Below are 18,904 nucleotides of genomic sequence, written 5' to 3'. Positions count from 1 at the left end.
GCCAAAGTCAAGGCCCAGAAAAACTTACAACTCCGGGACAATTTACCTCAATGGTCCTCACACACTTACTGCTCTCTCTATTCTACCAATCTGCTAGCAAGAAATGCATATGCAAGCTGCTTCCTCCTTTGTTTTCAAGTTCACAGAATGCTATGGATATTCCATATAACATAGCATAAAATTATCTACAGACCAAAGGAGTTTCCATTATCTACTAGCAGTGTTAGAGGGAACAAGAGAAAATGTTTGCAAATCATTTTATAAACCTGGAAATATGACTGAAATACTTTTTATCAATCAATCATCATCACCATCTCTCCCCTCGCCATCAGGAGCACTATCGTTAGCTTGTCAGCTGAGAGAACCTTTCTTCAAGAAAGACTGTAACATCTGCTGAGAAATGTTGCCAATTTTTCTATGATTGGGTAACATTCATGATGAAAATTGCTGCAACTTGATCTTTGGAATGAAATCATCAAACTCATTTTGCTGAAAGGCACAGTTCTAGCAGGAATGACCAGGAAACTCAGTTCATTATACAATCTCACTTCCCCAATGACACATTTAATTTGTCATGCTGCTATTTTCTATACTAGTCCATCAGCAACAACATCCTTCTCAGATTCATTTGCCAGAATCACAGTAAGATTTCTTTTTTTTTTTTTTTTTCTTTGAGGCGGAGTCTCGCTCTGTCGCCCGGACTGGAGTGCAGTGGCCGGATCTCAGCTCACTGCAAACTCCGCCTCCCGGGTTTGCGCCATTCTCCCGCCTCAGCCTCCCGAGTAGCTGGGACTACAGGCGCTTGCCACCTCGCCCGGCTAGTTTTTGTATTTTTAGTAGAGACGGAGTTTCACTGTGTTAGCCAGGATGGTCTCGATCTCCTGACCTCGTGATCCGCCCATCTCGGCCTCCCAAAGTGCTGGGATTACAGGCTTGAGCCACCGCGCCCGGCCATCACAGTAAGATTTCTTATGGCAGTAAGATCAGGCAGGGAAAAAGAAAGGAAGAAAGCATATAATATGTTTTAAGTAGCTACACAGTACTAGATTTTGTACTTTATTACATACTGTTGCATGTATCCTAATTCTTTGTCAGTAAACTCTATGAAAGGGATTATATCTGTTTTACTCATTAGACACATGCATATCTTCAGATATTCATAAAAGCATAGCTATATAGTCAGAGTCTAGCAGGCTTCTGGCATTTGGGAGGTTTTTAAAATGTGTTTAAATAAATGAACTATAATGCAAAGTCAACATTATTGTACTTAAATTGCAAAAATGAGACATCTGAACTTTAGAGAGATTAAATTACTTGCCTGATTGCTGAGTTCAGCTGACAGTCATGTTTAGGTCCCCTTAACACAAAAGTCTGTGTTTTACTTCATTTATTTATTTATTTATTCATTTATTTATTTATTTTTGAGACAGGGTCATACTCTGCCATTTAGGCTGGTGTGCAGTGGTGTGATCTCGGCTCCCTGCAACCTCTGCCTCCAGGGTTCAAGGCAATTCTTCTTCCTCAGTCTCCCTAGAAGCTGGGATTACAGGCACCTACCACCGTACCTGGCTAAATTTTGAATTTTTAGTAGAGATGGGGTTTCACCATGTTGGCCAGGCTGGTCTTGAACACCTGACCTCAGGCAATCCACCCTCCTTGGCCTCCCATAGTGCTGGGATTACAGGCTTCAGCCACTATGCCCAGCCAAAAGTCTGTGTTTTAAATACATTTACATGAAATGACATACATTTTTCTTCTTTCTCTTTTTTACTTCTGAGTTTCCAGGATATTGATTTAAAACAACACAAAACTAAAAGTAAAAAAAATCTACATGAGTTTCATTCAGAACTTGATTAAACTTGGAAAAATTCAAGTTGAAAGGTTGACTACTGATATATCTGACACAGTAAGACATATATTACTATCACAATTTCAATCATAGTTGAAATAACTGTGATTGTTTAGTTCTTTAATACTTAGATGGTACCTCCCAGGACTATGCTTACTTTCTATTGGTAAAGAATTCCAATATGTCCTATTGCTTCAAAGGTTAGTCTTTTGGTAGAATAATAGTCACAAAACTCCATATGTAGAAAAATTCAGTTAGGTAGTCCATATGGGTGATGTAGTATTACTGAAGAATAAGAATACACTTCAGTTCCTATTAAAATTATAAAAAAGATTTAATTTACCTTGTAATGATATTATTTGTGATTTATAACATAGGATATTTGAGCTACGGAAGGATGAATCACCGCTTCTAAGATTTAAAGTAAAATAAGTTTAAAATATCCTATTTTATTAATAAACTCACACAACTATTCAATGAAATAATATGCTATCTTCGTACCATGGAAATCCATGTGGAAGACATCAATAAATTGCCCTCTGGGACATAAGACTGCATATAATATCTCCTTTTCCTTCCCAATAGAACTCTATTAAGAATATATCCACTGCAGATTTTTCATAGTGCTATTTTGTGAACATTGATATAAACTGATAGGCAGAATTCCAAGATGGCCCCAAGATCCCTATATTCTGGTGTGCACACCCTGAATAATCTCCAAGACTGTGATTGTGATGGATCTTATTCCCATGATTACATTATGTTATGTAGCACAGTTGGCTTTAAGAAAGGCAGATCATCCAGATGAGACTGACATAATCACATGAGCTCTTTAAATCTGGGTCTAGAGGTCAGAGACAGAAATCAGAGAGATCTGAAGCATAAGACGGATTCCATGTGAGGGAAGATTCTCCAGTGCCAGCCCTAAAGATGGAGCAGACCACGGGACAGGAGTCCTGAGTCCTTAGTTCTCTAGGAACTGAGAGTGATCCCAGGCCAATAGTAAGTAGGAAAACAGAGATCTCAGTCCCCAAGCAACTGGATTCTGCAATCTGAATGAGCTCGATAGTGGATTCTTACTAAGAGCCTGCAAAAGAGAACACAGCCCAGCTGTGTTCATTTCAGCCTTGAGAATACCTGAGCAGACAACTCAGCCACATGGTACAGGACTGTGACATAACAAATAGATGGTGTTTTAAAACAATTACTTGTGGTAATTTGTTACAAAGCACCAGAAAAGGGATACATAGACTGTTGCTCATTAAGGCAAAAGGGAATATAACATTCAAAATAATCATTATGTTGCATATTGGTCTTCTAGTATTTCAAAATGAGGGCTGGGTGCAGTGGCTCACACCTGTAATCCCAGCACTTTGGGAAGCCAAGGCGGAGAGAGATCACTTGAGGTCAGGAGCTTGAGACCAGCCTGACCAACATGGTGAAACCCAAAAATACAAAATTAGCCAGGCATGGTGGCGCATGCCTGTAATCTCAGCTACTTGGGAGGTTGAGGCAGGAGAATCGCTTGAACTCTGGAGGCAGCGGTTGCAGTGAGCCAAGATCATGCCATTGCACTCCAGCCTGGGCAACAAGAGCAAAACTCCGTCTCAAAAAACTAAACTAAAATAAAACCAAAAGGTCATAAATTTGAGAATTCTGGGCGGAATACTTTCCTCTGAATGTAGTCATTTAAAATCCTAATTTACAGGAGCAGGAAAGTAAAATAAACATAAATTTAGAACATACCTAATGGGTTCCAGTACAACAGAAAGTGCTAGGTCTGTTTAGTTCTGGATGCATAGCCTGCCAGCACAGCAGCTACTCTCTCACTCACAGTCATACCTCCTCAGAGCCCAGAGTTCTGACCCTGGAAGGCCAGAAAGGAACTGATGGTGCTTATAAGACAAGGAACTAAGATTTCTCTTTACCTTTGCAATGCTGGATATTCCTTTGCATTTGTCAAGTTAAAATTCTTGAAAGAAAAACCCTTGTATAATTTTCAGGTTAGCAGATTTAAAACAAAAGAATCCTCTTGACCTTTGATTTTCGAAGTCATGGTTATAGATTATACTGCTCCAAATATTATACGAATAAGCTAAATTTATAGTCATATTATCATGCACAAAACATTGATCCAGGTGAAGTTCTGTAAAAGCCACATTTAAAGAAACCTGTAAAACGCCATCATATTCAGCTAAACCTCTGGGTTTGGTGACAGGAGTCGTTCCTCAAACATTTGCAAATTGACATTATTCTGACCTCTCATTGAGAGCAAAAATTGGTAGGCAACCAAGGTAAGTATCTAGAACTGACTTTGCTATTCTGTCAAGTAGACAGCATGCCAGTAGGCAATGTATAATATGCCAGGCTGTGTCCCTGCAGAGTGTTCTGAGTTAGACCAGATGCCCATGTGATGGCTCACTCCTGGGTCAGAAGGAAACAGTAGGCCAATGACATTCAAGCTACAATGAATAGATTTCTTCTTCAGTCAGAATGTGTACCAGATAAAGAGACAGAGAAGAGCTCAGCCATAATTCCATCTGGCTCAGCAGTCTGTAGAAAAACTGAGGAAGGAGGTAATTGAAATAAATTATTGTATCTTCAGACCAAAGAAAATAAACTTTTTCTCAGAAGAACAGTCCTATGACCGATATGAAGTTTGCAAACTAAAACAGCCCCAGTCATTATAAAGTGACTACCAGAGGATTAAAAACTGGAGTGGAAGTTCATAGATATGATTTCTTTGTCTATTCTGACCATTGTACAATTTTTATAAATTCACTACCACGTCACTTTACACTGAGTGTAAACTCTGTTCCAGGATAGAGTCATCAGTTAGAAAAGTCAGTGCTGGGGGAAATAAACTGAAAGAAAAATTAACTCTTTCAGGTCACTATATCTGGAATTAGGGTGAATATGCACACATAGTGGCAGAAATAACTGAAGGTTTGGTGACTACACATTGCTTTAAAATAAGTGAAAGTGAATGCAAACTTAACTCATCTCTGCTACTCTTTTGTAATTTGTACATGTTGTGCCAACTGGGCCCACTGATACGTTATTGGACAAATCTACTAGAGCACTCAAAGTGACTCATTAGCAATCACAACACCACGACCACAAAAGCACAGAATCTACCTTAAGATTTGGTTTCCTTTGCCGGGCATGGTGGCTCACACCTGTAATCCCAGCACTTTGGGAGGCCAAGGCAGGTAGATCACAAGGTCAAGAGATCGAGACCATCCTGGCCAACATGGTGAAACCCCATCTCTACTAAAAATACAAAAATTAGCAGGGCGTAGTGGCACGTGCCTGTAATCTCAGCTACTCAGGAGGCTGAGGCAGGAGAATCGCTTTAACCCAGGAGGTGGAGGTTGCAGTGAGCCAGGATTACGTCACTGCACTCCAGCCTGGCAACAGAGTGAGACTCCATTTCAAAAAAAAAAAAAATTTTTTGTGGTTTCTTTTTATGGAGACTCTGAAGGGAGTGCCAACCAAATTCAGTATCAAGTTCAGAAATTTCCAAAGAGAAATTCTGCCCTATTGCCAAATAGTTACTTCAGAATCCTCACTGCATAAGTGATTCATGAAATGAGCTCACTGGGGGTAAAATCTACCAGCAGATTAGAGTCTGGGGTTAAATGCTGATGTTTAATGAGCAACAAGAGAAAAATCAGTGAAATAATAGAAACAAAAGATCTTAACAGGCTTTGCCAATAGTGAAGCAAATAAATAAATACAAATATATTAACGGCATGTGCAACATAGTGAGACCCCATCTCTTCCAGAAAACAAAAACAACAACAACACTAAAAACTAGCCAGACACAGTGGCGCACATCTATGGTCCAAGCTACTCAGGAGGCTGAGGTGTGAGGAATGCTTGAGTCCAGGAGGTCAAGGCTGCAGTAAGCCATATTCATGCCACTATACTCCAGCCTGGGTGACAGGCCAAGACTCTGTCTCAAAAAAAAAAAAAAAAAATAGTAGTAACTCACTGATAGGCCCATTTGTTACCTGCTTCTATGCAAATTACTCTTTCTCCAAAAGCAGTTAATACATATGACTAGGTGAATTAGTGATAGCTTAAATGCCTGAATATCCCATATCAAAGGCAAATATAAACACTGGAACTTCTGTTTACTCATAGCATTGAAAAAAACTTTTTGGAGTCAGATGGATACAACTTAAAATAACACTAGCAATGTGACTGTGTATATTACCTAACCTCCCTGAGCTTATTTCCTCATATGCTAGATTTTAACAAATACTTAATGCATCACTTGCAGGTAATGAAATCATATATATATTCAATATTATAATATTCAATATATTGAATAATCTTGAATATTCAAGATTCAATAATATGAGATATATGTGTACATATATGTATGATATACATATATCTATATAGTAGGATGGTTAGTGAGTACAAATTCCCTTACTCTTCCTCTCTAATTCCCATCTACTTTTAATGTAGGCACATGGTACCAATTGTACCCCAGGACTCTCCTGCCATCTGTAGTAACCAGGTAGGAAAAAAAGAAAGCTCAACATGGGAATTTAACAGGTTGATCTGGCAATGACGACTTTTAGAACTGAGTGACTTTTGTTCCCATCTTGCCACACTATAACAGTGTGACTCACTCTCTCCCTATAATTGCAAAAATTTCTGGAGCTGTAGATCTTGGGGCTCTTCACTGGATTTCCAAAAGTGACTGGCAGAAATTTGCCTTTATTAAAAATCATGCATTTTCCTGGCAAAATCTCCCCAAAGGAAGCAATTTCTGAAATAATTTTCACCCTAGATTAAATGTTTGTGTATGAAAGTACATATTAACATACAGGTCAGTGTAAGACAGAAATAGTTTATATATCAAATTGCCCCAAGCTTTAAGTCAGGAGAGGGAGGGTAACAGTGTCTTTCCTCTGAGCTTCCGGCTCACAGCTGGTGGCAAAGCTGAGCCTGGCCTGACTTGTTCATGCCTCTTTACCACCTACAGCCCACCCCAATCCCAAAGGGCTTCATGGGAATTTGTTAAGCAAATGTCTACAGCAACCTTATTAAAGCTAAACCCTTTTAATGCTACGATCTAAAAAATTCTGGAAACTCTTTGATTTTTTCCCCCATTTTTCTTAATCTGCAATCCGCCTCCTGTGGTTACTCAGCATTGACTAACACCAGGCACTTCTGATAAATGAATAAATCTATCAGAAATGTCAATGAGAAAAATCTACTCTTAATCAGGAATGGGAACTTTTGTGCCTGTGCATTAAATTCCTCAAGATTACCATGAACTTGAAATGCGACAATATGGACATTATTAAAAATACAGCAATATGTCAATGAAAATATATTGCAAAAAATAGGGGAGAGACAAATATTGTTCACACATTGTATAGTAGCTCTAAAAGCCCTTTCTACAAAGTAGATATTTGGAAAGGTAACAATTCATCACTATTAATGGGATAAAATTTTGGCTTTTGAAATCCAAGTTTTAAGTATCACAAAGCATATCTCCATTATTTCAAGCATACATGTGTAGACAAACACACCACAGAAACACACACACATAATCATGTACTTTCTAATAATTTATGTACATTCTTCATAATAATAAACAAGCTGGCCTTATATCCACCTAAAACTCAAAACTAGTACATATACTAACACCTGACTGTACACCTTACTGTAGGGTAAGTCATCCACTTTCCAAGCCAGCCTTTTGAAGCTATAGCAAATCAAATTTTAGATCCAGAAAATGAATGTATGCTTTGGAAGTACTGTCATTTAACTTAAAGACATGAAGGACTTGAAAAGGCTACTTTACATCTCATCAAAACCATAGAAACTGTCAACAGAAAATCAGAAGATTACAGGCTGCATTTAAGCTAAATTCAGGGAAATCCTCTTACAATGAATTCAGAGTATGCCAAGAAAGGTGGCTATAGGGAGCATTCTTTTTCCCTTCTCTTCCTCCTAATCCCAGCTTGTCTTGGTCTTCACCATCCCCCAACACCCCTAATCCACTCATTCTAATACCTCCCTGGCCCAACCAGACAAATTGGTACTTAATCTCTCTGCCTTACCATCATCCATTCCCTCTGACAGCTCCCTACAGAAGAGTTGCCACATCATACAGCCAAAGCAAACTTTAGCTTCAGTATGATGTCTAAATACTACAGCTTTATCACCTGTGACATGCATTTCCAGAGGATCTTATCACATAGGTTCAGTGAAAGTACCAGAAATATTAATTTCCACTGCAGACAGTCCAGAGTATAAACAGAGGCAGCATACAGTGGTGACTATGACAGCCCCTAGAGGCCTCAGAGCTTTTTAAGAAACATCACTCCTATAGGATTTCAAAAGAAAAATTTCCCTGTAGATGATACAGCAGAGGCCATTTCTCCTTGAGTCTCATAACGTTACTCCCTAAAACATAATCCCTATTCCAAGGCCTGTTCTGTTTCTCTACAAATCTGTCCTTAGCATGAAATGTTAAGACTAATCCTCACTTCTCAAACAATTTTATGGACAAGTCTTCATGCCTCTGAAAATGAAAAATAAAACAATTCTTTAGTGCTGTTTTTCTAGAGAGGAAATAGTAGATGATGATCAAAGTGTGGATACTATATATACTCAGTTTACCAGATAACTCTTGCCACTGTTAATGACTCAATAAAGCCAACCACAGGTTATTGGGGGATATGCGACAAATGCATGAGTTTGTAGAAGACCCCCTGACCACTATCTCACCTCATTTTGAGAAACAGCCTCGTTTTTGAGAATAATCAGGTTCCCAGCACTCTGACCACTTTGGCCTGTGAGGTTTCTGCTGTCAGTCACTGCTGCTTGGGCTCCTGAAGGCCCTGGTCCTGTCTGGGCCCCTGTATTGTAAAACATGAAAGTGTCACTCCCTGAGCCTGCTGTCAGACAGGCCTTGTAGCAGTAGGTCTTGGTGAGGGAGCCATTCCCTCGAACTTCAATGAAGTGAGGCTGCACTTTGAGGCCATGCGGTATCCTGGCATCAATATTGTTATTGGCCTGTTTGTAAAGTTCTGCAGGGCACCTCTCCCTTACTCCACAGAAGCCTCCACAGCATGCAGTGCCATAGGCAGTGTAGCGGTAGCACTTGATGATGCTCAAAATGATGATTGTCAAAAGAAATATAAAAGACACTGTGCTTAATGCTATTATTAGATAAAGGGTAATTTCAGAATATGTCCGAGGGCTCTTAACATGTCTCTGAGTGTCAGGGAGGATTTTGGAAACCCTATCCACCACAGCTACTGTAATGGCCACAGAGGCTGATAGTGATGGCTCTCCATTATCTCGGACCACCACGGTCAGGTTGAAAGTGCTACCACTCTCATCTCCCATCTTCCTGGTAGTCCTAATTTCTCCTGTGTGCAGTTCTACTTTAAAGAGGTCCAGGTCAGAAGTCTGGGCTAGATGGTAAAAAAGCCAAGCATTTTGCCCAGAGTCTGAGTCCATGGCTATGACTTTGGTGACCAGGTAGCCAGCAGGGGCAGTTCGAGGCACCATCTCAAAGGCTGCTGACGAGTTCGTTGAGGTAGGGTACAGAATGTGAGGGGCATGGTCATTCATGTCCACCACATACACGTTGGCAGTCACAGTGCTGCTCAGTGGTGGACTCCCCTTGTCCTGAGCCTCCACAGTCACAAAGAACTCCCGAAACTTCTCATAGTCAAAGGAGTTGACAGCATAAAGGCTGCCACTGGCACTGTTAATGGAGACATAGGAGGTGACTGGCAGCCCTTGAATCTCCCTCTCCAGAAGGGAGTAGGTCACCTCTGCATTCTCCTTTTCATCTGGGTCTGTGGCTTGCACAGTACAGAGCAACACACCTGGCAAATTGTTCTCCTGTATGTAGATGGAATAGGAGTCCTCCAGGAAGCTTGGTGGATTGTCATTGACGTCAGAGATCTCAACCTTCAGTGTCCGCTGGGATGTGAGCTGTGGTATTCCCCCATCAGTGGCTGTCACTGTGATGTTGTAGACAGCCACCCGCTCTCGGTCCAGTGGGCCACTCACCACCAGTGTATAGGAGTTTCCAAAGCCATTCAGTCGGAAAGGGAGTGTGGCCTCCAGACCCAGGCTCACTTTCCGGTTGGGGCCTGAGTCTTGGTCATTGACACTGAGAACGGCTACAATGGTGTTGGGTGTAGCATTCTCAGGCACTGGGCTATACAGGTCCGTGAGCACTACCTCTGGGGCATTGTCATTCACATCCACGATGTCCACCAGCACCTTGCAGTGACCTGCCATGGGCACTGGACCCCGATCAGTTGCCTGCACATAGATCTGGTAGGAGGAGGCTTCCTCATAATCCAGCCCCCCAATTACTCGCACTTCCCCAGTACTGGCATCTATGCTGAAGAGCTGCCTCTCCCGGTCCGAAGTGTAGCTGCTCAAGGAGTACCTGAGCTCACCATTGGAGCCCTCATCCGGGTCTGAGGCATTCAGCTTCACCACCAGTGTGCCCGGGGGTGAGTCTTCCCGTAGCTGGACGCGATAAGTGGACTGGTCAAAGGCAGGAGAGTTGTCGTTAGTGTCCAGGACACGCACAGAGATCTGTGCCGTACCCGAGCGGGCTGGGATGCCCCCATCCACGGCTGTGAGAACCAGGTGGTGCAAGGCTGCCTGTTCCCGGTCTAGGCCCTTACGCAGCACCAGCTCAAGCACTTTACTGTTCTCCTGCAGGGGCTTAAGGTCCAGCTCGAAGTGCTCGCTGGGGCTGAGCTCGTAGGTCTGTACTGAGTTGGCGCCCACGTCTGGGTCCTGCGCACTCTCTATGTGAAAGCGCGCTCCAGGAGCCACCGATTCGCTTACCTGAAGCTGGTAGTTGGGCCGCGGGAAACGCGGTGAGTTGTCGTTGATGTCCAATATTTCCACCTCAACGGCGCTCACCGCCACGGGGTTGTGCGCCAGCACTTCCAAGCTGAGCAGGCAGCGAGGCCGCTGCTCACATAGCGCCTCCCGATCAATGCGCTCGTTGACGAAGAGCGCTCCACTAGTCAGGTCCAGCTCCAGGTAGCGCGGACTGGGCGCACCCAGATGGTTGATGCGCAAGCAACCCGGCCCCAAGCGCCGCAGCTCGAGCCCCAGCGCGCGAGCCACGTTACCCACGAGCGCGCCGGGTGTCTGCTCCTCTGGCACGGAGTATCGCAGCTGGGAGGCCGCTGGGCCCGGTAGCAGCAGCAGCAACAGCAGCCGGAGAGGCAGTAGCAGCAGCCAGGGCATGGGCCGCCGGAGCTGTGAATGCTCTGTCGCCGCAGGTCTGGTGCCCGCCTGCTCCATAGCCACTGGCCGCGGCGGAGGCAGCCGGGCAGGGCCGGAGGCGGCAGCTTCCCCAGCCGTGCTCCACGCCCGGGCCCCGCCTCCGCTCGTGCCACCCTGAGCCCGCTCCCCCACCGCTCACGCGCTAGCAAACGCCTGGGGCCGCTCCCTCCGTAGGCCCTCCCAAGGGCTCCTGGCCCCACCGCCCTCGCTGATTCCCCATCTTCGAGCTCCTCCGCTCGCCTCCGAGTCGCTCAACCCGGCTCGGCTTCCTGCTGCTGCTGCCGCTACCGCTCCAGGAGGAGGGAAAAGGAAGCAGAAGGGGAGACGGAGGGGGAGAGGGAAGGGGAGGAGGGCTCAGCAAGTCCTGCTCTGATTCCGCGCCCAAGTGGCGGACAGCGAACCCGGACTGCTCAGCCTCTCCAGTCCCATCTCCTTCACCCTGGACCTGCCGGATCTCAGCGGACCGCAGGAACACGGCCACTCCCTTTCTCCCTACCCCCACTGTCCAGTTCATCCAGTCTCCACCGTCTGTCCCCTGCTTAACGGGTCTTTAAGGAGATTAGTCTGGGAAAAGCGGTCAAACCCCTAGAAGTCTGGCTATCAGCTCCCTAGGAAAAGATTTCCAAGCGCAATTCAGGAAAATAAACTAAGGGGCCTTAGCTAAGTGTGGGCACCCAGGCGGCGGATCTAACATTAAAAGGAAACAACGCAGGGGGAGGCGCTGTGGGGTTACTGGCGATGGGAACTATTCACCTGACTCCCACATCTTCCCTGGACACTCAAGTACTGCAGAAAGTGCTCAACTCCTAGGGCAAAAGGAGGGGGATGGCAAATGCTGCCCTCTTTCCGGGAGCAAGTCTAAAACCAGCATCCTGGGATTCAAGACTCAATTCTGCTGTCGGCCAAGTGTCCCTTACTTTCAGTGTGTGCCTTGGCAAATAACCAATATTTTAAAAAATAGTCTCCATGAAGCTGTAGGCAAATCTGTTATTTGACCCATTTTGGCGATAGTGGGGAAAATCTGGTAAAATTTTTAAAGAGATTCTTCTCTCAAGCTTTTTCTAATCTTGCTTCAAATCTTATTTATCACCCAAGACATTTTCTTTCAAGAGTGATTTAAAATTTTTTCTTTAATGGATGACAATGTCTTCAAGAGTCTGCAAAACCATTAAATCAAGAGAGTTACTGTTGATCTCCTAAGCCAGGCTGGAATTTGGATTCCATTAATGCTTTGCAGTTAAAAAAACAAACAAACAAAAAAATCTGCTGTGATTAAGCAAAATGTGGGAATCTGGGATTTATCTTACAATAACCAGCAATTTCAATGACTGCAGCTTATCTTCCTTAAATATAAGACTCCTTAGACTTCTGTTCTTCTGTGTCCCTAAGATTCCTTTTGTACTGCTATAGAGGCAACGCAGAGACAACAAATTCACTTCAGTAAAAGAGAAGGCAGAAGGATCAGAGGAAATCTTTCCATGCTGTGTCATTGCCTCTGCTGCTCAGTTCTGAATATTCCTCTTCCCAGGTTCTCACGTTTCTTCCACAGAAATTTGAAATCTATTGCCTCATGTGCAAAAAAAAGCACTCACTAAAACGTCCTTTCTCTTCATCTCCCAGTATTTCTCTCATCCATAGATCTTCCTCTATGGGTCATTTTCTAGCTATGGACTGGAACAGTCAGTGTGAGACCTGACATTTGGCATGCTTCCCTCCTAGAGGGGACGGTTAAAGGAGCCAAGGTTGTGATCCTGACACCCGGAGTTCAAAGGCCTGAACTAGCACATCACTTCGTTCCACCGACCAAGCACACTCACTATCAATGCTCCACTACTTAGCCAGTTTTATTCCAGAGAAACGCCCAGCTTCCTCCTATCACTGCTGCTTATTTGTCCTCTTTGTTTCCTCAAGGGTACAGAGTAGGAAGCAATTTTCATCAAAATCTATTCCTGTCTCCTTTCTTGGGTCTCTGGCTTCTTCCTCTTCTTTCTGCCTCCTCCCCAAACATCCCTACAATAATTCTGTCTCAGTTTGCTGTGGTAATTTGATCTCAGATGCCTTAATCTCTCAAGTGCACAAATTGTGGACCTGGCCTATGTCCTCACCCATCACTTATTTCTGAAAATAAATGGCTTATAAGTGGAATCAAGTTGTAAGTTGTCAGGAAAAGTGAGCTTTCCTCCCCTCATCTCCTCCCAGCCCTCCGAGTCGCTGCCATCTCTGCCCACAGCTCAGAGACCTGGCCACTGGGTATTGACCAAGCATAGACCTGTGACTGTGGAAAGATCATAGGCACTTAAGGAAGAGATTACAGTGGCAGAGGCTTGGTGATTTTTTAATGGAAGCCCCCAAATGTCATGTCTCAGGAGAAAAACCAGGACTCTCCTTTCAGCACTCTTGTCATCTTCCAGCAAGGACACCTGCCAGGTTGTCCATTTTGCTGTTTTAGGCCCTATGGGTATTTAGCTCCAACTAGAATTTACTGCCTTAATTATTGAGGAGGCAAACATAAAGCCAACACAATCAGCCTTCTTTTGAAAGACATTGTACTAAAGAGATGGTATACTCTATTTGGCACTATAATGATTTCATTCCTCACACCATCATACTGAGGCTCCTGCCGACCTTACTGGTTGTTAGAATGTGATTGCTCAGATTGTGGTTAATTACCCTTTCTACAAATACTAATGCTAATGCCTTGACCACACCATTATGCATTCCTCTCCTTGGACCTTCAAGAACTCCCTATTAAAAAGTAGAACACGCGGCCGGGCGCGGTGGCTCAAGCCTGTAATCCCAGCACTTTGGGAGGCCGAGATGGGCGGATCACGAGGTCAGGAGATCGAGACCATCCTGGCTAACACGGTGAAACCCCGTCTCTACTAAAAATACAAAAACTAGCCGGGCAAGGTGGCAGGTGCCTGTAGTCCCAGCTACTCGGGAGGCTGAGGCAGGAGAATGGCGTAAACCCGGGAGGCGGAGCTTGCAGTGAGCTGAGATCCCGCCACTGCACTCCAGTAATTAGGAACATAGACTTTGGAGTCAGTCACACTCCTGCCAGTGACTAACTGTGTGGCTATGGACATGTTACTTAACCTAAGCTTCACTTTACTCAATTTAATTAAGGAAAACAATAGTAAGCAAAACTCATAGGGTTATTTTTATGATTACATGAGAAAATGTATGTAAAGCAATTTGCACAGTAGTTAAGTACATTATTGTTGTTGCTGTTGTCATGAAATGCAACAATTCATTATCATCAGATAAAACCTTGGTTGACAGTCTATATGTAGCATGGCCCTTTGGATATCAAACACAGATAAGCACGTTTAACTGTGCCATATAGGAAATCAACCATGATGGAGAAAATGCGTATTCAACAAAGTTAAACTTTCCCAATTACTTCTAGAATTATATCGTACATTTTGAGAACAAAACCAAAAAACAGCCCCTTTTTAAATCACTAAGTAAATGGGACTTCTGTTATGAGAACTCCTTCAAGAGATTTGTTTCCTCACAAGAGATTTACCTTTTTAGAAAACATAGAAATACTTTAGCAACAGAGTATGAAGTTAGTTCCTAAACATGCTGTAATCTACAGCACCCAGTATGGAGCTTGGCACAGAGGTGCTCAATTAATGTTCTTTGAAAAGAACTACATTTACGAATTTATCTGTGTAATCCTAATACAAACGGCTTCTTATTTTCTCTCCTCCTTTTAAAATCTTACATACATTTCAAGATCCCGATGAGAACCTACCTAATCCATGAAACAGTGTCTACTCTAAACACAAGTTTTTTTTTTTTTAATTTTCACAGTCTACAGCATATCTCTGTAAGATGGCATGTGTCATTTTTAAATTCATCCAAATAATTTAATATTATCTCTTTAATTATAAGTAACCTAAAAGCAGGAGCCATGTCTTACATTTCTGTCTCCTTTGCAATGTAGAAACCCTTACAGACTCTCAATAAATGTTAATTGCTTCATTTTCTTCAGATCTTATTTTTAGTAAACTCTAGAAAAGCTGCTATAGAAAAATTTCCTATATAGGGATAGAGCATATCTTATGGAGAGGAAGTTGAGACTCTGAAATGATTTTACTGTGGATTTCTTCCTTTAAAATTGTCAAATGAAGATATGAAACAAAGTATTTCAAACCTGGAGAACTGAATCCCACTGATAAAGTTTCTGGACCCTAAGAAAGGCTCTGTCAAAAAGTAATACTTTTTCTACTTTACATTAAAATTATAAATTATAAAATAAAAGTGTTCCTTGCTAATAACTAACAAGAAAAGTGACATGATTAGATAGAACATTATGTTCATTTATCTCCATGCTAGACAAGAACTTTGAAATCGTATTCCTCAGTTGTCTCTTTTAATTATGTTTGTTAAATATATCTATCATGAGATCACAGGGCACAGGAGCAAAACCAGTTATAACACAACAGAATTAAACCTACAGGAAAAATGCTAGCACTCAGTAAACTCTCCTAATTCACATAAATTATTCTTTATTATTAACACCATTACAGATCATTTTACTTTTGGAAACCAAATGATCTGGAGTCTTTTGGCCACAGAACAAAAAACATATTCATTAGTTTGATCAGGTTTGGGGCTGATCATTATAAGAGTACCTGTCATGTTGGGAAGGATCTAGTTTTCATTTTTTAATGTATGTATTTATGTTGCTCTACAAACTGAGCACAAGTAACATAATAAAAGAGAGACAAATGGTCATCTCTAATGTTTAGAGTTGTCCAAAGTAGTTTTTAAAAATTCTATCTTGTTAAAAATGAATAGGATTCCTGATCTTCATGCATCCCCAGAAGGAAAATACTTTCCAATATGAGTATAGCAATATTTACAGATAAAACATCCAGTGGATGGGAAGATGAAAAAGTTTTCACATAACTTGATGGTTAAATTTTTTCACATCTCCCTTCCTCCAGAAGAAATACATCAGTCAAATATTTGGCATTAACAACTGGCTTTTAGGGGGAGATCCTCTATGTTTTTAGTTCTAAAAAACGAACATATTATTGATAGTTGGCTGAGGTGTCTGAAAATTGCTTAGAATAGACAAAGAGATTCAAGCCATAAGAGATTCAAGCCATCTTTGGATAAGTAACAATAAAAAGGGAGAGACAGGTTTGGGGCAGACTGTGTAACGTTAACAGATAAAATCAAACTAGCCAGTATTGGGGGGAGACTTACTTCTTTATCAGTATTCTCAATTGAGATGGCCTAACAAGAATCATAGAATATTAAAGGTTGAGGTTTTTTTTAATTATAAAATTCTTTGTCATTGAAGAAAATGGTTAAGTAAAACTTGAACCTCAAGATCAATAAGGAGATAGGAAGCATAAATGTGATATAAGTGGCTGGGCGCGGTGGCTCACGCCTGTAATCCCTTTGGGAGGCCGAGGCTGAGGTCAGGAGATTGAGACCATCCTGGCTAACACGATGAAACCCCGCCTCCACCAAAAAATACAAAAAAATTAGCCGGGTGTGGTGGTGGATGCCTGTAGTCCCAGCTACTCAGGAGGCTGAGAATGGCGTGAACCCAAGAGGCAGAGCTTGCAGTGAGCCGAGATCATGCCACTGCACCCCAGCCTGGGCAACAAGTGAGACTCCATCTCAGAAAAAAAAAAAAAAAAAAGATATAAGTAAGTCAAGTATCTGTGGCCAGATAAATGACTTCCAAGGCACTGAAAGAACTTACAGATGTGACTAGAGAACCCAATTTCCTATCTTTTAAAAAGTGCCATTAAGCTTGATATAAATTCCTTTGAAATTCTAATATTACTAAAGTGATTGTTTATGAGCACTTAGAAATGAAGGGATTCATACTAAGGACTACTTTGGCTTAATTAAAAACTGGTAACTTCAAACTAACCACATAGACTTAAGATTGTTTTTCATATGGACATTTTAGATTTTCATTTACTAGAATCATTGCCAAAATAAATGCTTATCAAAACAAAATTTAAAAAAGGAATGCTGCAGGAACAGTCGCTCTAGAATTCGTGGAGAAATTAAACAAAGTCTCCCAATATACTCTTGTGGAGAAGATAAAGAAAGAAAGGCAGCTACAAGACAGTGTAGTTAGGTGATTTTGTAATTGTTTAAATAACATGCCAAAAAGTGTTTATTAATGGAATACTTCAACCTAGAAGGAGAATTCTAATGGGGGCTACAGGGATCCACTCTTAGTCTCTCAAGAAACACAGCCTGGTAAATCTTGTTCTTGAACCTCAAGAAACAGAGTCATGGTAAAAAGAAGCTTCCTGGAGCTTCTGATAAATTCCATCACCATTTTGGGACCCAGTTTCTTCATCAATACCAACCTCATTAGGGTCCTGAGAGGAGTACATGAGGTTAGATATGTACAGAAATAATATGCCAACTCTTAAGTGCCAAGGCATTAGGATGCAAGGGGGTTGGGTGACCAAAAAGTCAACAATTACGCGATACTCTAGATACCCCATTCAACATTTTATTAATGACTCAAAACAAGGAGGTAGCAAGTGTCCATGCCAGTCCAGCAGCAAGTTGAGCATTTTTGGAACAAGAATTACAACTGCTTAGGTTAAGCTATGTTTCTAATTCACTAAACTTAGTACCAATTTTCTACCTGAAACTCAAGATATGCCCCAAATTCATTCATGTGTATTTCAGCTAATTTCTGGCTTATAGTTGCCATTAAACCTGTTCCAAGTTTCCATTCATCACTTGGGACCTCTTATTTTAATAGAAAACCTTGTTTGGCCCTATTTCTCCTCTGTAACTCTTGGGATTTTAGCCACAGACTAAAATAAGATGATGAGTATTTGGCACTAAAGAACATCCTTGTTCCCAAGTAGGTTTTAGCCAAAGCTTTCATTGATTTGGATAGGGGTTTTAAAAATATATTTCAAAAACACATTAGATATTGTTGAAGTATCTTGAATTTGAACTGTTTTCCAACTGTTTTCCAAAGCTTAGTCTATGTGAAGGCTACAGTTTCTCTTTCCTATACCCATTATGTTTGCTGCTTGGAACAAACAAACCTACACCTCTGTGTAAGAAGGATTACTTCTCAAAATTACCCATACATACATCTAGAGTATCAAGTAATTGTTGACTTTTTGGTCACCCCCCACCCCGGTGCATCCTAATGTCTTGGCACTTAAGAATTGGCTTATTATTTCAGTACATGTCTAACCTCATGTACTCTTCACAGGACCTTAATGAGGTTGGTATTGATGAAGAAACTGGGCCCCAGAAAGGTGACGGAGTTTATCAGAAGCTCCAGGAGCTTCTTTTTACCATGGCTCTGTTTCTTGAGATTCTGAAATAACATCTGACCACTACACGTGCAACCCCTAACTTAAGAACTGTATTATCAGTCTCAAGCTATTAATGTCTAAGTATTTCATAAGGAATACTATTGTTCCCACAACTACAAGTTTCTTTCTCATTTAGAAACTTCAACTGAATCTTCTGTACATGTTTTTAATAATAAACAGCCGGACTTAACAAAATCGTGATGCAAAATAGATTTGTACTTCATATCCAAACTTCTTTCAGTACCATCTTCCTCCTACCTACGATATTCTGCCTAAGTAATGGGGCTTTACAAATGGCTTTGATTTTTCTGATATAAATCCCACTCGTGTATTCCTTGATAGATTTTGCTACAAAATTCCTTTAGCAGTTACAGGCATAATACATTATAATGTGGGTAAAATATAAAACCTC

At 41.7% G+C, this 18,904-nt stretch overlaps 1 protein-coding gene across 22 annotated transcripts in view; it reads right to left on the bottom strand.

Annotated features, from left to right (window-relative positions):
- LOC104681778 (protocadherin alpha-C2) overlaps positions 1-18,904 on the bottom strand; it is a 230,324-nt gene that overhangs the window by 33,146 nt on the left and 178,274 nt on the right. Inside the window, exon 1 of one of the 22 annotated variants that reach the window (XM_010388177.2) lies at positions 8,609-11,699. The exons of 20 other annotated variants lie outside the window; for them this stretch is intronic. In XM_010388177.2, the coding sequence (XP_010386479.1) occupies positions 8,609-11,173 (2,565 nt within the window). In that variant the 5' untranslated portion in view covers positions 11,174-11,699. Of the gene's footprint in view, positions 1-8,608; positions 11,700-18,904 lie in introns of those variants that run through there. One more of the 22 variants, XM_030926987.1, reaches the window with a different exon arrangement.

This window comes from Rhinopithecus roxellana, chromosome 3, assembly GCF_007565055.1.
Source record: "Rhinopithecus roxellana isolate Shanxi Qingling chromosome 3, ASM756505v1, whole genome shotgun sequence".
Lineage (NCBI taxonomy): Eukaryota > Metazoa > Chordata > Mammalia > Primates > Cercopithecidae > Rhinopithecus > Rhinopithecus roxellana.
Note: the sequence above shows the minus strand (reverse complement) of the source record. Positions and strands in the feature narration are given on the sequence as shown.